The sequence below is a fragment of the Amphiura filiformis genome, chromosome 1, assembly GCF_039555335.1.
Source record: "Amphiura filiformis chromosome 1, Afil_fr2py, whole genome shotgun sequence".
Taxonomy (NCBI): Eukaryota; Metazoa; Echinodermata; class Ophiuroidea; order Amphilepidida; family Amphiuridae; genus Amphiura; species Amphiura filiformis.
The window spans coordinates 24,658,149-24,678,613 of NC_092628.1; the positions used below are offsets into that span (position 1 = coordinate 24,658,149).

General features: G+C 35.2%; 1 protein-coding gene and 1 long non-coding RNA gene across 3 annotated transcripts in view; both read right to left on the reverse strand.

Moving 5' to 3' along the window:
* Positions 1-16,147, reverse strand: part of LOC140135720 (uncharacterized) — a 233,856-nt gene extending 217,709 nt beyond the window's left edge. For both annotated transcript variants that reach the window (XM_072157427.1, XM_072157351.1), the window contains exons 1-2: positions 16,072-16,147; positions 11,865-12,015 (exon numbers count right to left, since the gene is read on the reverse strand). In XM_072157427.1, coding sequence (XP_072013528.1) covers positions 11,865-12,010 — 146 coding nt within the window. In that variant the 5' untranslated portion in view covers positions 12,011-12,015; positions 16,072-16,147. The remainder of the gene's footprint in view (positions 1-11,864; positions 12,016-16,071) is intronic.
* Positions 16,148-16,154: 7 nt separating this feature from the next.
* The window catches only part of LOC140135934 (uncharacterized), a 31,708-nt gene continuing 27,397 nt past the window's right edge, over positions 16,155-20,465 (reverse strand). Inside the window, exon 3 of the long non-coding RNA XR_011856592.1 lies at positions 16,155-16,194. This is a non-coding gene — a long non-coding RNA (uncharacterized lncRNA). The remainder of the gene's footprint in view (positions 16,195-20,465) is intronic.

A 20,465-nucleotide genomic window follows, 5' to 3' on the forward strand; every position in this document is an offset into this window, starting at 1 on the left:
CAATTTTAAGGTTAGGGATGACCTGATTAGCCCATGTCTTAGCTATATACAGCCATAATCCCAGAACTATAAGCCTTACAATAGCAACAGGATAGAGCAAACAAAAGAGTTTTGCAAAGTGGCGAACTTGCCCCATATTGGGGCAGATTCACCCATATGGTGGGGTAAGTTCACCCTAATCACAAAAAGGTTTAAATATTGCATAACAATAACATATTAAATGCAAACATTTAGCAAGAGTACACAGGGCATTCATTCTCTTCTGGGGAGTTACTAAATTTGTTGCAGGGGTCGGGTCAGGGTAAAATGTAGGGGTCCAAAGTGAGCTTAAACATATCATGTTTACAACTTCGGGGAGATTATGGATTAGGACATAAACGGTGGTGTGAGTAATACTGATACCACATAACTTTTAAAAAAATGCTTTTTAGTAGTTTGACTTTGTTTAATGGTATAATTATAAATAATTTGCATAATACGCTGATGGGGCAGGTCCGCCCACCAGTTTGGGGTAAGTCCGCCTGGGGAAAATGTAGGGCGAACATGCCCCATCCTCAAAAGGGCGAACGTGCCCCTTGTGCACATTTTTGTATTTTCTTCAGGGTATGAAAAATTCAAATCGAATAAGGAGTTTATAACTGCATTAAATCTTTGACAAATCCCATATGTTCCCAATACAGATTTCCATTAAAACCATCTGTATTTATGTACAGATTTCCATTAAAACCATCTGTATTTATGTATCAATGATAATACAACATTATTAATGCAAGAAAAAATTATGTTTTCGTGTAATTTTTTTGTTTTGGCTGCAGTTCGATGAACACGTCCTTATATGTCGAGTAGCTAATATGAGAAGTTTATAATGACCTATGTCACCTAATTTTGCCATCACCAAATTCCCCGATAGCTGTAGTGCTGAGAAACAAGGGGTGGACGAACTTGCCCCTAGGGCGAACACTCCCCGCTCTCCCCTACACATGACCTTAATCTTCCACACAGGGAGTGTAAATTTCAAATGGGGTTACCTGAATGGGTGACTCCCATTTTAAATCTGCACCCCGGATTTAGGTTATCTTCCATAGGGGTTATGTGTTTTTCAAGTGGAATAGCCCATGGAGTCCAGACTCTCTAGTCTAACTGCTTTGACATCAACCACAAACAGTTTATCTCTACAACAATGAGAACAAACATAGAAAGCAAATTATAAGCTTACCTTATTTCACAATGGTACAGCTGCATGCGGATATTGGTAGCCAGGTACAGAATGGGTGCAGGAAGATACCATTATCACAGAGAAGGCGTGGCAGGGGTGAATCATGCACGAGGAGAAAAACAGCATGCCAAAATGCAGACAGATGGGTATACACCAAAACACTTGCTTGCAACTGAAATGCCATCAAGCTCACAAAGACAGAAAATATAAAACACAAAGAAACATAAATAAATACATAGTATTGACATCATATACAAAACATATATAGCATAAATATAAAGCAAAAAGTGTGATTTAATACATGAAATCAAACACAAATGCTTGCTGTAACATTCAATCAGCAGCAGCTTGAAAGTTCCATACTTATGCTAAGGGCACAGATGCATACACACCGCACCCGTATTGTACACCACACACCACCACCCATACTTGTAAAGACAACAAATGAGGAACGGCAAATGAAGACCTACAACTTGTTCCTATATAACAGAGGACCTTGCAGGCCTGAAGCTAAGCTTCAAAACATGAACCTGAGCTAACCTGATTGAAGTTTTACAATTCAACCGTGACCTTACTCAACCTCAGTAAACCAGACATTGCCTTACATATGCATATTTACATTGTTTGCAATATGATGATATGGACAGGGGACTGTGGATGTCCTCGGTTGCTGGGTGTCATTGGCTATTCTGCTATTTCGGGTGTGCATCCTTGTATGCAGGTCTTTTCAACTGCAAGTCAAAGCAGACCATAGAAATAATTGTACCTTTCTGGGATCTAACAAGCCAATTTGAGAGACTGTAAGCAATTTTTTCAGTGAATTAGAACTATTTGTTTAACCCCTGAGCACTACCTGCTGATCTAACATTGCCTCTGATTGGTCAATTACATGATATCTTCACTTTAATCATCAATCAGAATGGAGCTTTGCAAATAATTCACCCCAATTTTTTTTGCATGGTGAAATTATTCTAACAATGTTGCTAATTGGGCCAATTAATAATGAAAACCTCTTTTTGGGCAATCGGCAGGTAGTTCTCATGGGGTTAACATTACCAGGGACGGGTAAAGATGTCCTAACTACAGAAATAGCAATATTTGTGACAATTTATTGTGTTTTACAAGTCATTCCAATTTATTGTTGACACTTCCTAAGATTTTTAGAGAACCAAGTCAAAGAATTACAAAAGCAAAATTATTTTAACATTAAAGGTGGGTAACCTGATCAACAGCTTCACCCCCCCCCCCCCCACTTCACTTTGCCCCATAAAATGCAGATTTTGGTATCAGGTGAAAGCTCATATTTTTCTCATTAACATACTGAAATTAGGTGTTCCAAATCGGTATATTTCCAAAGAAGTTATCAAAAAACTGTTAAATTAGTCTTAACTGTGGTATACCACGATTGAGACTAATTCAATTTGATGATATCTTCGGAAATACACCGATTTGGAACTTCTTATTTCAATATGTTAATGAGACAAATAGGATCTCTCATTTGATATCCATTTATTACATGAATATCATTAATAAAAACACATAGATTATCATGATTATCATGCTGTATAAATGTCAGTAATTCCATAAGGAATTGTATAATAAAGTCAAATGCTGTATAAATGTCAGTAATTCCATAAGGAATTGGTCCCATTTACAAGAAACATTTATGTGTTCTTTTTCATGAATGCTTGACATTTTATGTTATATCAATTTTAAAGAATTCCATTTTCCAAATATATCAGGTCACCTGAATATAGCAGTCTGAATCAAGAAGCAAATTTTATCAACGTGACAAGACACATGACAAAAATAACATATATATTATGCATGCTGCTCTTTGCAATTAAGATTCAGATATGGACTTGTTTACTAGTGATAAAATCTAAAGTGGTCCATTGTATATGGATATTGTTTGGATGTCAAATAATTACTGTAAAGCATCATATTTTTGTGGCATTAAAATTCACATTCTGGAGATAACCCATATTTCTACAACATAAAATTTTATAGAATTTGTACATTCGCTTAAAGACCTACAGTACTATGTACTCCTTTGACATCAGTGAAATTATAGGCAAAACCTATATTAGGCACATCAAACGAAGCATTTACCCCCAAATTAACCTTCACTTTTTATTGAAGAAAGCACACAAACTGACAAAAACAATAAGATACAATATGAGCAAACAATAGATGTAACGCATTCATAAAATTTATAGCTATACTGAAGATGTTAAAAATTTGCTGGGTATTTATTTACTGCTATCTACTGAAGATAACAAAATGTATTCCATTGATTTATTGTTATTTACTGAAGGAAATATAAAAATACTAAATTTACATTTTCAATTACTTCTAGCTAAAATATTAGTACCATTTGCATAGATGGCCAAATAAGTGTAGGGACCTACTAATTATGCTAATGCCAAGAATGTGGAAAGCCTAGAACAAACTAGGCTACCAAATTCTATAGACATGCCCCCATATTTGGTTTTGATGTTCTTGAAATAATTTTTTGATTAAAAAGTTTAAAAGACTTCTATACAAAGATAAACAAGAATAATTTTGGGGACCAATATTGCCCAAAATTATAAAGTTACATTTCTTGTCTAATCAGTTGAAACACTTTTTGTGTATTTTTGTTATTTTATACTGTTAATTACACATTGTACTGGAACTGCAGTAATCAAACAAAGACATATGCAATAAAATATATACCACTGTGCTAAATGACCCACTGTCACCAGAAATGTCACTGTAAATGTGCATAATTGCTTTTATATGTACGATGGTTCCTATCCTTACAAATGGTCATTAAATTGAACGCTTGAGAAGAATCCATTTGTGAATGTTCAAATAACGGCACACCAATAACCTTCAATATGTCATGTCTTGGTTTGGATTGTTTCCTTTGTAAATGCAATTGACTATTTTGGAAACAGAATTACATACAGCATTGAACACTGACTGAAGACAATAAAACCCTCGCAACAAAACACACTTTTAAAGCCATAATTGACCCACTGAGAGTGCTTGTTTACAATATGCCTGGACAAATAGCTACAAATTTGACCTTTAGTTACATTGCCATCAGCAGTCAAAATTAATAGGTAAATTTTCACAGGAAAATTTTCTGGACATGTGACACTCATGGGCGCAGACATATTAGCATTATAGAATGTGACCCAAGCACAGCGGGTGGTCTTCCAATGTTTTTGAATAGGAAGAATTCCTCCTTTGATGCAAAATAAGTTACTTGTCGCAAGTTAATAATATTATGGTAAGAGTTTCCTTTAAGATAAATATTTTGTCAAATTACGTTTTCATGATATTGTGAAAAAATTAAGATTACATAATATTCAATAAATTTGCAATGCACAAATTTCTATTAAAATTGCGGCCAATAATACTATGTCACATGTCCAGAAAATTTTCCCTATTAATGTTGACTGATCAGTGTCAACATTTTCTAGTACCCTCTCCTCTTCTCATTTTTTTCTATGGGCCTAGACTTAATGAATTCAGTAGATCTTATGGTTTAGGCAGTTTTAGAAACAATTAGCTACAATTGTCAAGGGCTATTGGAGCCTTTTTACCCAGGTACTCTGGTTTTTCTCCTGTATTCTAAAATCCCATATATTCCTATTATCCAGTTCATCTGATTGCGGAATAGCTGCATTAAAATGCTCTTCTACAACATTTGGTGGATATAAGTTGCATGTTATAAATACCTTTACTTTTTTATTTAACAAATGATAGATCATTTTCCCATACATCATTGATAAATCGATATTCGGATCAGTATAACTTCACCTTGACACGCCCAATCAGTGTACCATAACAAAAGACAAATCATGTGTGTAGTAGCCAATATACATCTTCTTTGGGCTATTCCAGTTGAAATCCATACACCCCTATGGAAGACCTGACCTTAATCTCCCACACAGGGAGTGTGAATTTCAAATGGAGTTGCCTGAATGGGAGACTCCATTTGAAATCTTCGCTCCCTGTGTGGGAGATTTATAAGATCATGTCTTTGATAGCGGGAGTATGGATTACAATTTGGTGGGTATGTAATTAGCCAACCTATGAATGCCAAAATCAAATTTTCAATGATTTTTTTGATGTTCTGATTTAGGGAATTGATGATAGTGCCTTTACCAGTCTAAATATTGATTAATACATACCTGATGATAATTACTGACATGATTGCATCTACTTCATTTAACAAGACATTAATGAACATGGCTAATGGTTGTATGTTAATGTCTTGGTAAGCGCCAAATTTTGTACTACCCACATTTTGACATTTTGTGTGCACCTCTGCTTAATGCACAATTTTACATACATGTATATACAATTATCGATTGACAAATGTGTAATTATACCAGATATGTCTATATTTATAGGGTAAAAGTAATTATACCAGATATGTCTATATTTATAGGGTAAAAGTAATTATACCAGATATGTCTATATTTATAGGGTAAAACGACCCTTATAAGGCTATAAAATTATATGTATGTCTCAAAGCCCATGGCAGTTTCAAAAACGAATGTGAAATGAGGTTTTTTTTTAAAGATTTTAATAAAACTAAATTTTGAATTAAGATGTCATTTTCGAGTGTTTAAAAGTACACAGCATAAAATTGTGGTTGATTTTACACAACTGAAGTACAAACATCAATTGTTTTATACCTACACAATGCGAGTATCGAATCAAGTAACTTTTCTTCCAAATTTGTCTCAGAATTTCATGATTTTACGGAAAAAAACTATAAAAAAAGAAATAAAAAAATGAATTTGCCTTTTCAGCTGAAATGGACACACAATGAAAAAACGTGAAAAAATTTGTGAAATATATGCCAGAAAACTATATCAGAAACTAAATTAGTGCTGCTATAAATTTGTTGTTGTAATGTAAATACTGTGTGACGCTTGAATAAAAGTGCAAGATGTCAACTGAACATCATAATGAAATTATATCTTATTGATATTTGAAAAGGGAAAATACTAAAACACTCATGAAATGCTACCTGTATTATCATGATTTCTGACACAGAAGATAATTGAAACACTTTTGTGACATTTATGTTGCAGTACACTGGGACAATTTGACCTTAAAGGAGTATTTTGTGATCCTAAGCATCCTCTATTTAAGTCATTTTTCATTAGATATCCACGAAAAAATCTATTCCCAAAATTTCAGTTGATTCGATTTTGCGTTCATGAGTTATGCATGATTATGTGTATTACACTGCTCCATAGACAATGTGTTGTAATTTCGTTCTGGTATACCAGAACGCGAATTCAAATTTCACGATATCTTTGCTAAACAAATTAATCTGCAAGAAATATTTTGTACATAAACATTATGTAGCCAGAGGTTTCCAGTGATGTAAAAATCTCAACTTTTTTTGAGAAAAGTGGGGGGATAAGGCTGTGGATCACGAAATGCCCTTTTAAGTGGTCATTCGATTAAAAGGGCATTTCGTGATCCACAGCCTCATCCCCCCACTTTTCTCAAAACAAGTTCAGATTTTTATACCACTGGAAACCTCTGGCTATAAATGTTTATGTGCAAAAAATTTCTTGCAGATTAATTTGTTTAGCAAATTAATATCATCAACTTTGAATTACGTTCTGGTATACCAGAATGAAATTATAACAGTGGCCTGTGGAGCAGTGTGATACACATAATCACGCATAACTCGCAAACGCAAAATCAGAATCAACTAAATTTTTGAAATAAGCTTTATCCATGGATATCTACTGACAAATGTCATAAAAAGAGGATGACAGGATCATACTCCTTTAAGATGTTTCTATCCACTGTATAAATAATCACATTATGTGCTACATCCTCAAAAGGTAGCAGCTGCCTTGTATTTTATCCATTTCTTATTCAAATAGAGAGACATTAAGATGTTTCCTGTGGCACCTGTGCATTACCTTTTCAAATATCAAGCTAATAATGTATTATTATTGATATCTGTTTTGTTACAAAATCAAAAACAAGATTGAATATGTCTTGAGATGGTGTGTTAGCAGCGTGTAAGATCTGAACTATTTTCACCCTGATCCTGGCATGCATGGCATCACATAATACCAATCCAATCCCACCTGATCTGGACCTAAGCATTTTAACATAAACTAATTCCTATTTGTCAGTATGCACAAATCACATGGACATGTATAATGGGGTCTATATCAGTCTGCATTAATGGGTAAATTTTATCCGGGAAAATTTTCTGGACATGTGACACCCATGGGCGCAGACATGTTAGCATTATGGAATGTGACCCCAACCACAGCTGGTGGTCTGAATAGGAAGAATTTTTCCTTTGATGCACAATAAGTTACTTGTTGCAAGTTAATAATATTATGGTGAGAGTTTCCTTGATGAAATTTTTTATTTTCCGTAGGTAAATATTTTTGAAATTATGTTTGTTGATATTGTGAAGAAATTAAGATTGCTAAATATTCAATAAATTTGCTATGCACAGATTTCTATTGAAATTGAGACCAAAAATACTATTCCAATCCAAAATGACTATGACTTGAATAGCAAGGTCCATGCCGGGGTCAGAGATCAGGCTCAAGGTTAAACTCACATTTACTCATTAATATGTTGACTGTATAATTATGAGAAAGAAAGTTTCCCTAAATTTTACAATGTATTGGGATCTGTAGTGATAAATGAGGAAAAAAAACCCGTGCCATAGTTTGGAGCAAAGATGAAGAAAATATCTTTAAAAATGAAATATTTGCAGTAAAAATATCAAGCCATTGAGCTGAAGCTGAAGCGTGGGCTGACAAAGATGAAATTTCATATTTTATTCACTAGTTTAATATTGTGGGTTAACAAAAATATGAGCAGGTCTAGATACTACTATGTGATATGTGAAGCAAAACACATCAATATTGCAATACCGGAATATGAAATATGCTAACACGTAGGCATCAAAAAGATCTTTATGATATTGAGCTCTTTAATATTTCCCCTTTTTGTTTGCATATAATACCAATTTCTTTATCTTCTTTTATATATTTTAATATGATAATTGCCGCAGATATTTTAAATAATAAGATATTCTGCTACCGTAAGGGCCACTACAGACTCCGCGTATTTGACGTAGAATATTTCATGTAACATATCTATGTTATTTAATCTATTCTTGTTCTATTTCCAGTAATGTGTAAGTTCTACAGAATCTTTGATGACGTAAAATTGATAATATGTTATGTAGAATATCTAGTAGAAATATATTATCGATTTTACATCATCAAACATTCGTTAGAACTTAAACATTACCAGAAATAGAATGGGAATAGATTATATAACGTAGATATATTACATCAAATATTCTATGTCAAATAAAAAGTCTGTACATAGTAATTCTTTTTTTTAAATGGAAAATTATTATTGAATTGAAAAAAGAATGGCGTCGTTTATATTGCTCCACACAAACACAATTCCGATTGCTAGGTGTATTTCCCCAAATAAGTCAAACTTAATTGATTCTGTGGCAATTTGAGACCTTGAATTCACAAGCAAAGCAAACAACTCAGGTTTATATTTTCAATTACTCTACTTGAATTTGTAGGTCCAAATTGGAAGAAATTAGAAATCACTGTAAGTATGTTGTTTTTCAATTTATAACTGCTAACCATCTATTTAGAATAGGGCTGTCAGGCTTGCATTTCACCAGCCTCGAACATCATGTGTCGCGTGTCCTATACCGCCTGGGATCTGGAAATTTCTGAATGAGAATACAATTCATGTAACATACCACAATGATTGTCATCCAAAAATCTTATTTCAAATTATTTTGTAACTAAATATGTGACCATACATGGCGAATGAGCCGTAAATTCCTCACCCGGTCAATTTTGTTTTATTTCGTGTTCAAAAAATATATATGATAAGCTTTAAAATGGTATATTATTTGACTTCAAACGATATCCAGAAGCGGGTTTATGGTTTGTTGAACTTTGCTCCTTCAACAAAATCGTAGCTTTTTTCGTTTCTACATGTGCCTCTTTTTCCACATTGCTGGCAATAAATAATCAAACAGTGATAATTAGCAGTCATTTCAAATCATCCCCAAGTCAACGAGGTTCAAGAAAGTTCTCTCATTGTTAATTCTTGGTTATACATACCTATACAAAATACAATGCCTGGTAACTCACCACTTGAACAGGATTTAGCCAAAGCAAACAAAGACCAGAGCTATCAAAATTATATAGCCATCTAAGGTAGAAGCTTATTATCCTCTTCAACAATACGATTATTGATTGGTGTTTTATCAAAATGAGATAGATGTCGTGCTAGCTAGAGGTACCGAGGAATACGATCTTCATGCACATTTTATGCTGTACCTCAGAATACAATTTAGGAAATTTACAGCTCATTCGTTCTGTACGGTCACATATTGTCCAGGCTAAAAATCAGTGATATAATAGTTGTCCCTTTGAAACTGAAATTGTGTTTAAAAATAACTGTACTGAACAAACAATCTGTTATCAATAATTTCTATCATGTCCTAATCAAGGTTTTACTTGTTTACTGCCTTTCTATTTATATTGTATATCATTGACTGAGAAAATACATTTCCGACAGTTTGAATGCATTATTAATGTTCACAGTTTTGGACTGAACACTTTTCCTTTTTTTTTTCGATATCATGGCATTTGAGGTTGATACAGACATTATTATGTCTAACCATGATGCATTGGTGAAGCTGTACTGAATCACATGTGGATACCTTGGTATACTCTGAGCTCTGCTAAATAGGACGATCATTTCGTGATGGAACATCAACAATGTCATAATGCGTCATACTACAACCATTATCATTAGACAGAGAATCCAAAAAGCACAAGGATGCAAAATATTTGATATTCAATAAAAACAATTAAGTTGTTGTCTTGTTCAATTCAAAACCATTATTAAAAACCAACAGTGAATTATTAATTATGATGCAATCACACACCAAAGTCCTCGACACAGACAACTCACATTGGTTCCTGGGCTAAGCAAAAACAACAACATCTGACCCAGTTAAGCAACATGACTAGAATCATCCATTTTTCAGCATGGGTAAATGAGTTTAATATCATTGTATATCAAGACCTTAAAACATTCAATAGACTGTCCCTGTCCTTTACATTGTCACATCAGAGATGCCAACATTAACATCCAGAAAATAGGGAGGATTCAAACAAAAAATAAGGAGGTTTTCAAAATTACATGCAACTTCAAATGGCACATAAAAATGTTTTCAAAAAGGAGCCTCCCTCTAAAATAGGGTCATGCAAGCTACATGAATGTGGGTGTACATGTTCTCAGTGTCAAAATGGTTCACTCTCCGTGACAGTTTTGTTAACAAGAGATGCCATGGTTTATATAGGGGCACTCAGTGGCCTGAGGTATCATGGGTAAGTAATATCCACTGCTGTGTGGTTGATAGCAGATCTCAAGGATACTTCAAGGAACATTAACTCTTCTCTCCATGTTTCACATTTTAATGATTTTTTGCCAGAAACTTACTGCCATATTAGGGCTCCTTCAAAGTAAGCGACCATTTTAAATTGTCCTACTTAAAGCAACCTTTGTCATGTTTATTGTGCTTATAATTACTGAATTTGGCAAAAATCTGAAAACAAAATTGGCATCAATGATTTTCAATTTTGCTTTATGATAATTAGGCTTTTTTATCCTTGTGTGTTGCACCACTTTTTTATCCAAGAAAAATTACATCCAAACCTTTAATATTATATTGTTTTACCAAGTACCAAGTACCCCTTATTGGGACTGACTTTCATGCCTGGAGAGTTCTGATTAGATTAAATAGGCTTTTAGTAATTCACAAGTAGCTACATAACCGGATTAATTACCATAGCAATAGGTGCACACTATCTTTGAATGAATCACCATGCACTATAAGCAGGTTGCACTCATCCCCTGTGTATAGAGGCCTTGCATGTGACGTTATCATCCCGTAAATATGGCGGACTACTCAAATGCATTCAACAAAAGCATGATTGCAATCTATCGTGACAGTTCGTCTCACACACATAACCCTGCACTACGATCAAATAGGTCGATGACAACATTTGATTGAATGGACTGCACTCCGCCATAACTACGGTGAAGGACACCGACTCAAATCCTTCGTTTGGAGCCAATCGATAATTTCATGCAGGGCCTCTATATGTTCAATGATAGATTGACTGATACCGCTCTTTTCAAAGACACTAATCTTACAGGTGCGGGTGGTCAGCTTGATATGAAAATTATATAGAATTACGTGCAATATAGTGCAATGCGATACATTCAAAGTTAGTGTGCACCCATTGCTATGGTAATTAATCCGGTAACTTTACAGCAAATAGTAATAAAAATCAATAGGCTGTTATTAACATTCAATACTGTAATCATTGATAATCTAACACAGAATGCCAAACATTTAAATCTTACAATCATTTCATTTAAATGGATCTTCTGAAATTAGTCCAGAAAGATCTTGCATGCGGTAAACAAAATCACTAGAAATTGATTGATTGAATATGTTACATGAACCTTAATTTTGTAAAAAAATCCTGCTGAAAATGGATAAGCAAATTGAAAATGATGATTTACGTACCGTGACCTGAGTGTTTCATCAAAACTGCGAGTCTGTCTGATTTTGCTGTGATCCTTGAATCTCGGTGGTGGTGCAAGCAATGTTGGTGTCCTTGGCGGACTACAGCTGGGTGATTTTTCCGGTGTGCTTCCTCCCTTAGGGGTCATTATTTCTGTTAAGAAGTACAACATGTTACAGAAATTGAAATCTGAATACTCACAGTTTTATGAATACAAATACACCAAAAATGAAATATATACAATTCTTATTGGGCTATTCCATTTGGAAATCCATACACCCCCTATGGAAGACTTGTCCTTAATCTCCCACACAGAGGGTGTAGATTTCAAATGGAGTCACCCATTCAGGTAACCCCATTTGAAATTCACACTCCCAGTGGCGTGCGCAAAGGGGGGGGGGGGCATGGCCCCCACTTTTGTTGGTCATTCGGGGGATTCGGAGGAAAAAACATCCAAATTTGCTCCTAATCAGACTCTATTCGGGGGAACTGAACAACCTGCCCCCCCCCCCCGAACTTTCAATGTGCTGCGCACGCCACTGCACACTCCCTGAAGGTTAAGGTCAAATGCTATGCCACTGTATTGTCAAATTTATATAATGTCACCCCTACAAATATTATATGTAAATTGTACTAATTTAATAGTGTAAAATCTTACATAAAGTCAAATTCAATCACAATTCAAAATCAATTGGGCAAGCTAAAATGATAATTTAATAGTGTAAAATTTTGATTCACCATGACATTTCCAATTGCAAACCATTTTCAATTAATAAATCTATATTTGTTCTCAACACCAAGTACTTGTTTTGTATCAGGTATAAGGAATTTAACAAACTCCCAATTAAAAATGACTAATTTGTTTTTGTTAGCAAAACAGATATTATTATAGTAACATCATTAGTAATATTTCCAATCCAAGATTGCTAAATTGATGTCTGAAATTTTCAATGGGAAAAAACCCTACCAAAATCTATAAAATAAAAGATTATTGATTTATCTTTCCACATGACCAATGTTCATTGCCTACAGGCCTATCCAATACAGTAGCGAGTCACTTAAGGGATGGGGTATGAACGTTTAGACAGTATTTATTGTGGGACATTAGAGCACATCAGACATATCGAATTGCATTCTGAATACGAAGAATCTCTTTCTGATATAAAATAAATTTGATTTTTTGAAATTCGCAAATTTTATGACAAATGATTAAAAATTGATATTTTTGATATTTAACATGTAACAGTACTCGGAAGTAAACTTTATAAATCTGATGATTTATGCTTAAAGTGTATGTAGGTGGGATGAAAAGCCGATGATCAATTGACAAATTTTGACCTTTCGTATTGAAGATATGGATTTTTTTCCCAAAACACCAAAACAAATTAGGTCTTTTGGGGTAAAAAATCAATATCTTCAATATGAAAGGTCAAAATTTTCAATTGATCGTCAGCTTTTCCTCCCAGCTACATACACTTTAAGAATATATCATTAGACTTATAAAATTTACTTCGAGGACTGTTATATATCAAAAATGTGAAAAATGTGAAAAATATCAAATTTCAATAATTTGTCATAAAATTTGTATTATATCGTGAATTTCAAAAAATGAAAATTATTTGATATCAGAAAGACACTCTTCGTATTCAGAATGCAATTCGATATGTCTGATGTGCTCTCATGTCCCACAAAAAATACTGTTGAAACGCTCAAAACGCTCATTCCAGATCCCTTAAGACAAAAATTGCCTAACCAATGCAACAAGTATATGTCAGACGGATAAAGTGGGTCGCCACTCACCAAGCAGAAAACCTAAACAGTATTAATTTTAATTCACTTGTGATAAGTATTCTTCAGGAAATCGGTGCAAAATGCAGAAATTCCGTACTAGTTGGCAGCTCTGGCTGTCTGACCTTTTTAGAGATTCACCAAAGAATCAGTTACAACTTACAATGCATAGTATTTTTCATTGTTGGATTTTGCAGTGGCAGATTCAAATCAGTGTTTTAAGTTGTAGCATCTTCAGCGTGCGTACATAGGCGTAGATCCCGGGGGATGGGGGATAAATCCCCTCAATATTTTGCCGGGGGGATGGTCCATACAATCATCCCCCCCAATGTTGACACCTGTATGTGGGTTTCTGACCATATCATCCTTATATTAGGCCATTTTAGCCCCCAAAAAGTGCAAATTTATTCCACTTTTGCACCATATTTCATAATACTTTAATAGGACCAATATCAGCAGTAGATAGCTACTTCTTCAACACCAATATCAGCAGTAGATAGCTACTTCTTCAACACCAATATCAGCAGTAGATAGCTACTTCTTCAACACCAATATCAGCAGTAGATAGCTACTTCTTCAACACCAATATCAGCAGTAGATAGCTACTTCTTCAACACCAATATCAGCAGTAGATAGCTACTTCTTCAACACCAATATCAGCAGTAGATAGCTACTTCTTCAACACCAATATCAGCAGTAGATAGCTACTTCTTCAACACCAATATCAGCAGTAGATAGCTATTTCATCAACACCAATATCAGCAGTAGATAGCTACTTCTTCAACACCAATATCAGCAGTAGATAGCTACTTCTTCAACACCAATATCAGCAGTAGATAGCTATTTCATCAACACCAATATCAGCAGTAGATAGCTATTTCTTCAACACCAATATCAGCAGTTGGTAACTACTTCTTCAACACCAATATCAGCAGTAGATAACTACTTCATCAACAGCAATATCAGCAGTTGGTAACTACTTTTTCAACACCAATATCAGCAGTAGATAGCTACTTCTTCAACACCAATATCAGCAGTTGGTAACTATTTATTCAACACCAATATCAGCAGTTGGTAACTACTTCTTCAACACCAATATCAGCAGTAGATAGCTATTTCTTCAACACCAATATCAGCAGTTGGTAACTACTTCTTCAACACCAATATCAGCAGTAGATAACTACTTCATCAACAGCAATATCAGCAGTTGGTAACTACTTTTTCAACACCAATATCAGCAGTAGATAGCTACGTCTTCAATACCAATATCAGCAGTAGATAGCTACGTCTTCAATACCAATATCAGCAGTATAGCTACTTCTTCAACACCAATATCAGCAGTATAGCTACGTCTTCAATACCAATATCAGCAGTAGATAGCTATTTCTTCAACACCAATATCAGCAGTATATATAGCTACATCTTCAACACCAATATCAGCAATAGATAGCTACTTCTTCAACACCAATATCAGCAGTAGGTAACTACTTCTTAAACACCAATATCAGCAGTAGATAACTACTTCTTCAACACAAATATATCAGCAGTAGATAATTACTTCATCTAGGAATGTCAGCAGTAGTTAACTACTTCATCAACACCAATATCAGCAGTAGATAGCTATTTTATCAATACTAATATCAGCAGTAGATAGCTAATTCATGATACCAATGTCAGCTGTAGATAGCTACTTCATCAATACCAATATCAGCAGTAGATAGCTACTTCATCAATACCAATATCAGCATAGCGTATAGCTACTTCATCAATGCCAATATTAGTAGTAGATAGCTACTTCATCAATACCAATATCAGCAGTAGATAGCTACTTCATCAACACCAATATCAGCAGTAGATAACTTCTTCATCAACACCAATATCTGCAGTAGATAATTACTTCATCAACACCAATATCAGCAGTATATAACTACTTCTTCAACACCAATATCAACAGTAGAACACTACTTCATCATCACAAATATCAGCAGTGGATAGCTACTTCATCAACACCATTAACAGCAGTATATAGCTACTTCATCAACACCGATATCAGCAGTAGATAGCTACTTTATCAATACTTATATCAGCAGTAGATAGCTAATTCACTGATACCATTATCAGCAGTAGATAGCTACTTCATCAACACCAATACCAGCAGTAGATAGCTACTTCATCAACACTTCATCAACATTTGCAGTAGATAGCTACTTACCAATATCAGCAGTAGATAGCTACTTCATCAACACCAATATCAGCAATAGATGGTATTTCCCCCATTCCTGTTACCCCTTTCCTTCTCCTTCTATCCTTCCCCCCCTCTACATTACCAGCATATCATTTCCCTTTTCTCCTCCTTCTAATCCCATTCTCCCACCCCCATTTCTGTTACCCCTTCTCTTCTTCCATCATCCCTTCCCTTACCTGGGAAAGATTTCGACTTCCTGGGGCTTCCGCTTGGTGATAGTAGTTTCCTAAGAGGTGACTGGTTTGCTGATACTGCCAAACGTTGCTCTTTCTCCTTATTTTCTCTTGCCCGTTTGGCTCCTGAAATTATGAATAATAAAAACAAAAGATATGATTAAGAAGATGAGTGAAAAAGCATTATACTGTAGTGTACTGGTCAGGAATGGCAAAATGGAATGTAAGTTTATTGTAGCAATTTAGTGCTCAATATGGTGCAGTCATATATTACTTAATAAACACATAGATTGGAATGTTCCATGCCTGTGTCCTCTAAGCGTATTTGAATTCAGGTGACGCCGGTACAGCGTTCGTACTTGGTGACATCACTCATCTGACGGTAAACGAACCTCAACTTGTCAGTGCTTGCACTCTCTTTGTGTACACTTGTGCTATTTTTGAGTTCACTAACGCACCCCTCACTTATCGTCTACCTTCCACTTGATAGCCGTAGCAACCTGAATCTTACTCCCATCCCCTCAAAGATATTTTACTTTAGTAAAACAAGATGAGCTTATCTGTATACCGCTGCGTGACCACAAACGTTACCGTCTCGGCTGAAACATGCATGTAAATGAATCAAAAAAGGTACGGCAAGACTTTTTTGCATCACGTACGTACATCGAAGTTCACTTTCCAATAATGCAATCTGTAGTTAGGATAACGAAAATGACTGGTAAGCAAGTCTACTAAATTACCTCAAAATCTGAAGGGAAAAAATGGCGGACAAATCGTCGGACCTTTCCTGAATTAATACAGCATATTTAGCCATTGTCAACATGGGGTCATCGCCAGGAATATTTTCCTTATAAAAAACTAACACCTCCGCTATATGGTATTTCATGATATAATATTAATGAAAAGAAAAGTGCAAATGTTTTTCGTGTTTCGAATCGGACGAGTAACAAGCTCTATGATGTCATGATGTAAACAACGTCCGGGTCATTAATAATTAATTAGGTAAACCCAAATATGGAAACCTCCAAAAGTATGCTAATTAGAAGTTCAAAGTTCAGAATACGATCCGCTACCTCCAAAATTATGCAAATGAGTTGAAGGAGGTTATGTGAACATGTACAATGGTTTGTCTCTTGTGTATAGTGGACCTCTGTGCATCCCCTACATCTTTATCACATGACCGAATATGAAATTTTAGGGGATGAGGCCAAGATCCATGTTATTGTCAATATGTCTGGCAGCTAAATAGTCCAGATAGGCTGGTATATATTATTAGCTACCGACTTGTAGTGCTGAAAAATATTAAGCTACACCCCTTGTTCTGGTCCTGGATCAGCATTGGTACATCCCACAAGACTCCCCAGCAAACACAAAAACATTTTAAAAACGTTTTAAACAAGTTATATTTTGGGTTTGGGTTTAGGTAAAAATGTTTTAATAACATTAAAATGTCGGGTTATATAAAGGTCATGAAAACGATTTAAAACGTTTTGTATGAAAACACACTAGAACAATATTTTTTTAATGTTTTCAAAATGTTATTGTAAACTATTTTTTTGCAAACATTTTTTTGCCAAATATTTTGGTAACACTTAAATAACATTATGTTAAAATATTTGCAGTAGGTTATCAAAAAATGTTTTTTAATGTTATGAAAACGTTTTATACCCTTTATATACCCTTTATATAACCCGACATTAAAATGTTTTCTGACAACTTTTTATAACCTGTTGCGAATGATGTCGAAAAACGTTTTGTGTTTGCTGGGTCCTTCATCATAATTGCCAGGGTGTCCTGATACTCAGGGTTCTAGCTAGCCCAGCGGTTCCCAAACTGTGGGTCGCAACCCTTTTGGGAGTCGCTGCCTCTTCCAAAAGGAGTCAAGGGTACCATCCTATTGGTCATGCATCTCCATGTTGATTCTTTTTAGCATTAAAAGTGCAAATTTTCACACATTTTGCGCACATTTGTCCTATTGAAATCATTCGGGGAGCCGGCATGTGCCCCCTTTGGAAATTTTAGCATTAAAAGTGCAAATTTTCACACATTTTGTGCACATTTGTCCTATTAAAATCATTCGGGGAGCCGGCATGTGCCCCCTTTGGAAATTTTGCCCACTGATACTCTTAAATACTGTACGCAGCTGAATTGATCAAATACAACTATAATAATATATTGTAGCAATTAAGTTAATGCTTCAGGAAATGACCTTCAACAAGGAGTTTTCTATGATTTTAAAATCCATTAACAAGAATATTCTTGAAAGACAGGATGTATGAGCAGGAATAGATTAAAATCAAAAACATTATCAACAATTGACTTTTCGTTTGATATCATTAGGCTGTTCCAGTTGATATCCATACACCCCCTATGAAAGACACAACCTTAATCTTTCACACAAGGAGTGTGAATTTCAAATGGGGTTTAAATACCTGAATTAGGGGATTCTATTTGAAATTCACACTCCCTATGTGGAAGATATAAGGTCATGTCTTCCAAAGGGGGTGTATGTATTATAACAGGAATAGCCTAATATCTCAGTCTCTTACATCCTGATGAAAGGCATCACATTTCATTGTTAGATATATGATATCTGATCCGAGAAAAAAAGATAGAGAAGCGACACTCTGTACAAACTGCCTATACCATGCTATACCGCAGTTGAAGACAGGCAATTCGCAAGCGTCGTCGCTGGCCAAGTCTTACTACGATCGTGTAATGAGAAGAGACCATAGAGTCCTACATATAGGGCTGAGGAAGAGACGGTCCGAATTCTTAATTTATTAATTTATCAGGGAATCACATTTTTGTACCGCTCACAAAGCAAAGAGTATAAGTCCGCCCACCGCTGTCAATCATTCTAATGAAAAATAAAACAAGCTCTGGCAATGACGTAATCTTAACGAAGTCTCTAACGAAGTCCTCAGTTGATTTACTCATTTAATACCATTTATACGTAATCTCAGAGCATTTTATGACCACTCGATAACAGAAAACATATTCCAATAAAACATTCTCGGTTTGTAATGGTTTAAACACATCCTAGATCTGGTTTTAATCGGTGCAGTTCTAGTCTAGTTCTGTAATGAAGTACACACTTTGGTCGAGTCTACGTTCTCAAAACTATAATTATATGCGGAAATCACAATTGTACACATACTACTGTCTGCTGTACTCCTGTCTTCCAACAAGTGACGGAGTGTCGCAGGCTTGATCTGATCCAAACAGTCCAAAATTGGAAATAATGAAATTGTGATCTAGGCAAATATAGGGAGCAAAAAATATAGTAAAAACAGGAAAATGAACATATAAAAAGTTCATAACCGGACAACCATGCATGGGAGTCAATTCTTTTCAGCTACTTTTTTAACAATTTTGACCGGGTCCCTCCCTCCACATTTCAAGCCAGATTGGTGCTAATGCAACCATGTATGCCAGGGATGTGGGAATTTCAATATCAGTTTAGGTACATATCAACAGGGGCAGCGCCAGGGTATTTTGATAGTGGGGTTTCTAATTTTGGGAAAGTTTGTGTGTGGCACGACCACGGTCACTCTTGCATGACGCAAGGGGTGTCTGAGGGAGCACATTTGGAAAAACGTTGAAAATGAAAGCCAAAATTAAGCCATCTGATGCACCATTTTGACCCATCTATTGGTTATTTATTTACTTTTGTTGGGAAAAAAGGCAAGGTTATTTTCATGTTGGAAAATGTCCCCAAAATACAAAAACCAACAACAACTTTAAAACCGTGTCAGTTAGTATTCCATAGGGCAAGATGTCCAAAGGGGTAGGGGAATTTCCCCTTTGCCTTATAGAGCCATGGCTAGTGAGGTGAATGATCCATTTTCTTCTTTTTTCTCCCTCCTCTCTTTCTCTCTCCCTCTTCTCTTTCACTGTCCTCCCTCTTCTCTTTCTCTTTTTCCTCCCTTTCAGCGATATTTTCAAATCATAGGGGGGTGGTTGCCTCCTCTGATGCCACCCCTGCATAGCAAGTTGCAAATGGTAATAACTCAATTATGCATGGTCTGTGTGGATCAGAGCATGCCACATATGAAAAAAGATATAACAAAGAATATGTGACGTGTCATGTCAAAAGCAGACACTTTTGGGCAGGATCGTGAATGGAGAAATAGCCAAAAATCTGCCAGGGGACGATTTTTTTACAATTTGGGTTTGTTGCGAATTTGTGATATTATTAATGTTAAAAATATTGTCTGATAGTTTCAGACCGAAATATAACTGGCATCTTGTATTTTTTGAGACATTTTTCAAGGGAATTCCTACCCTCAACATTGTCAATAATATTTTTAAAGGCCGATATCTCAATTTCCAACTTTATAATACCATAACTTATGAACTCAATATCTTCGCTTAGGAATGTCCGATTTCATTGG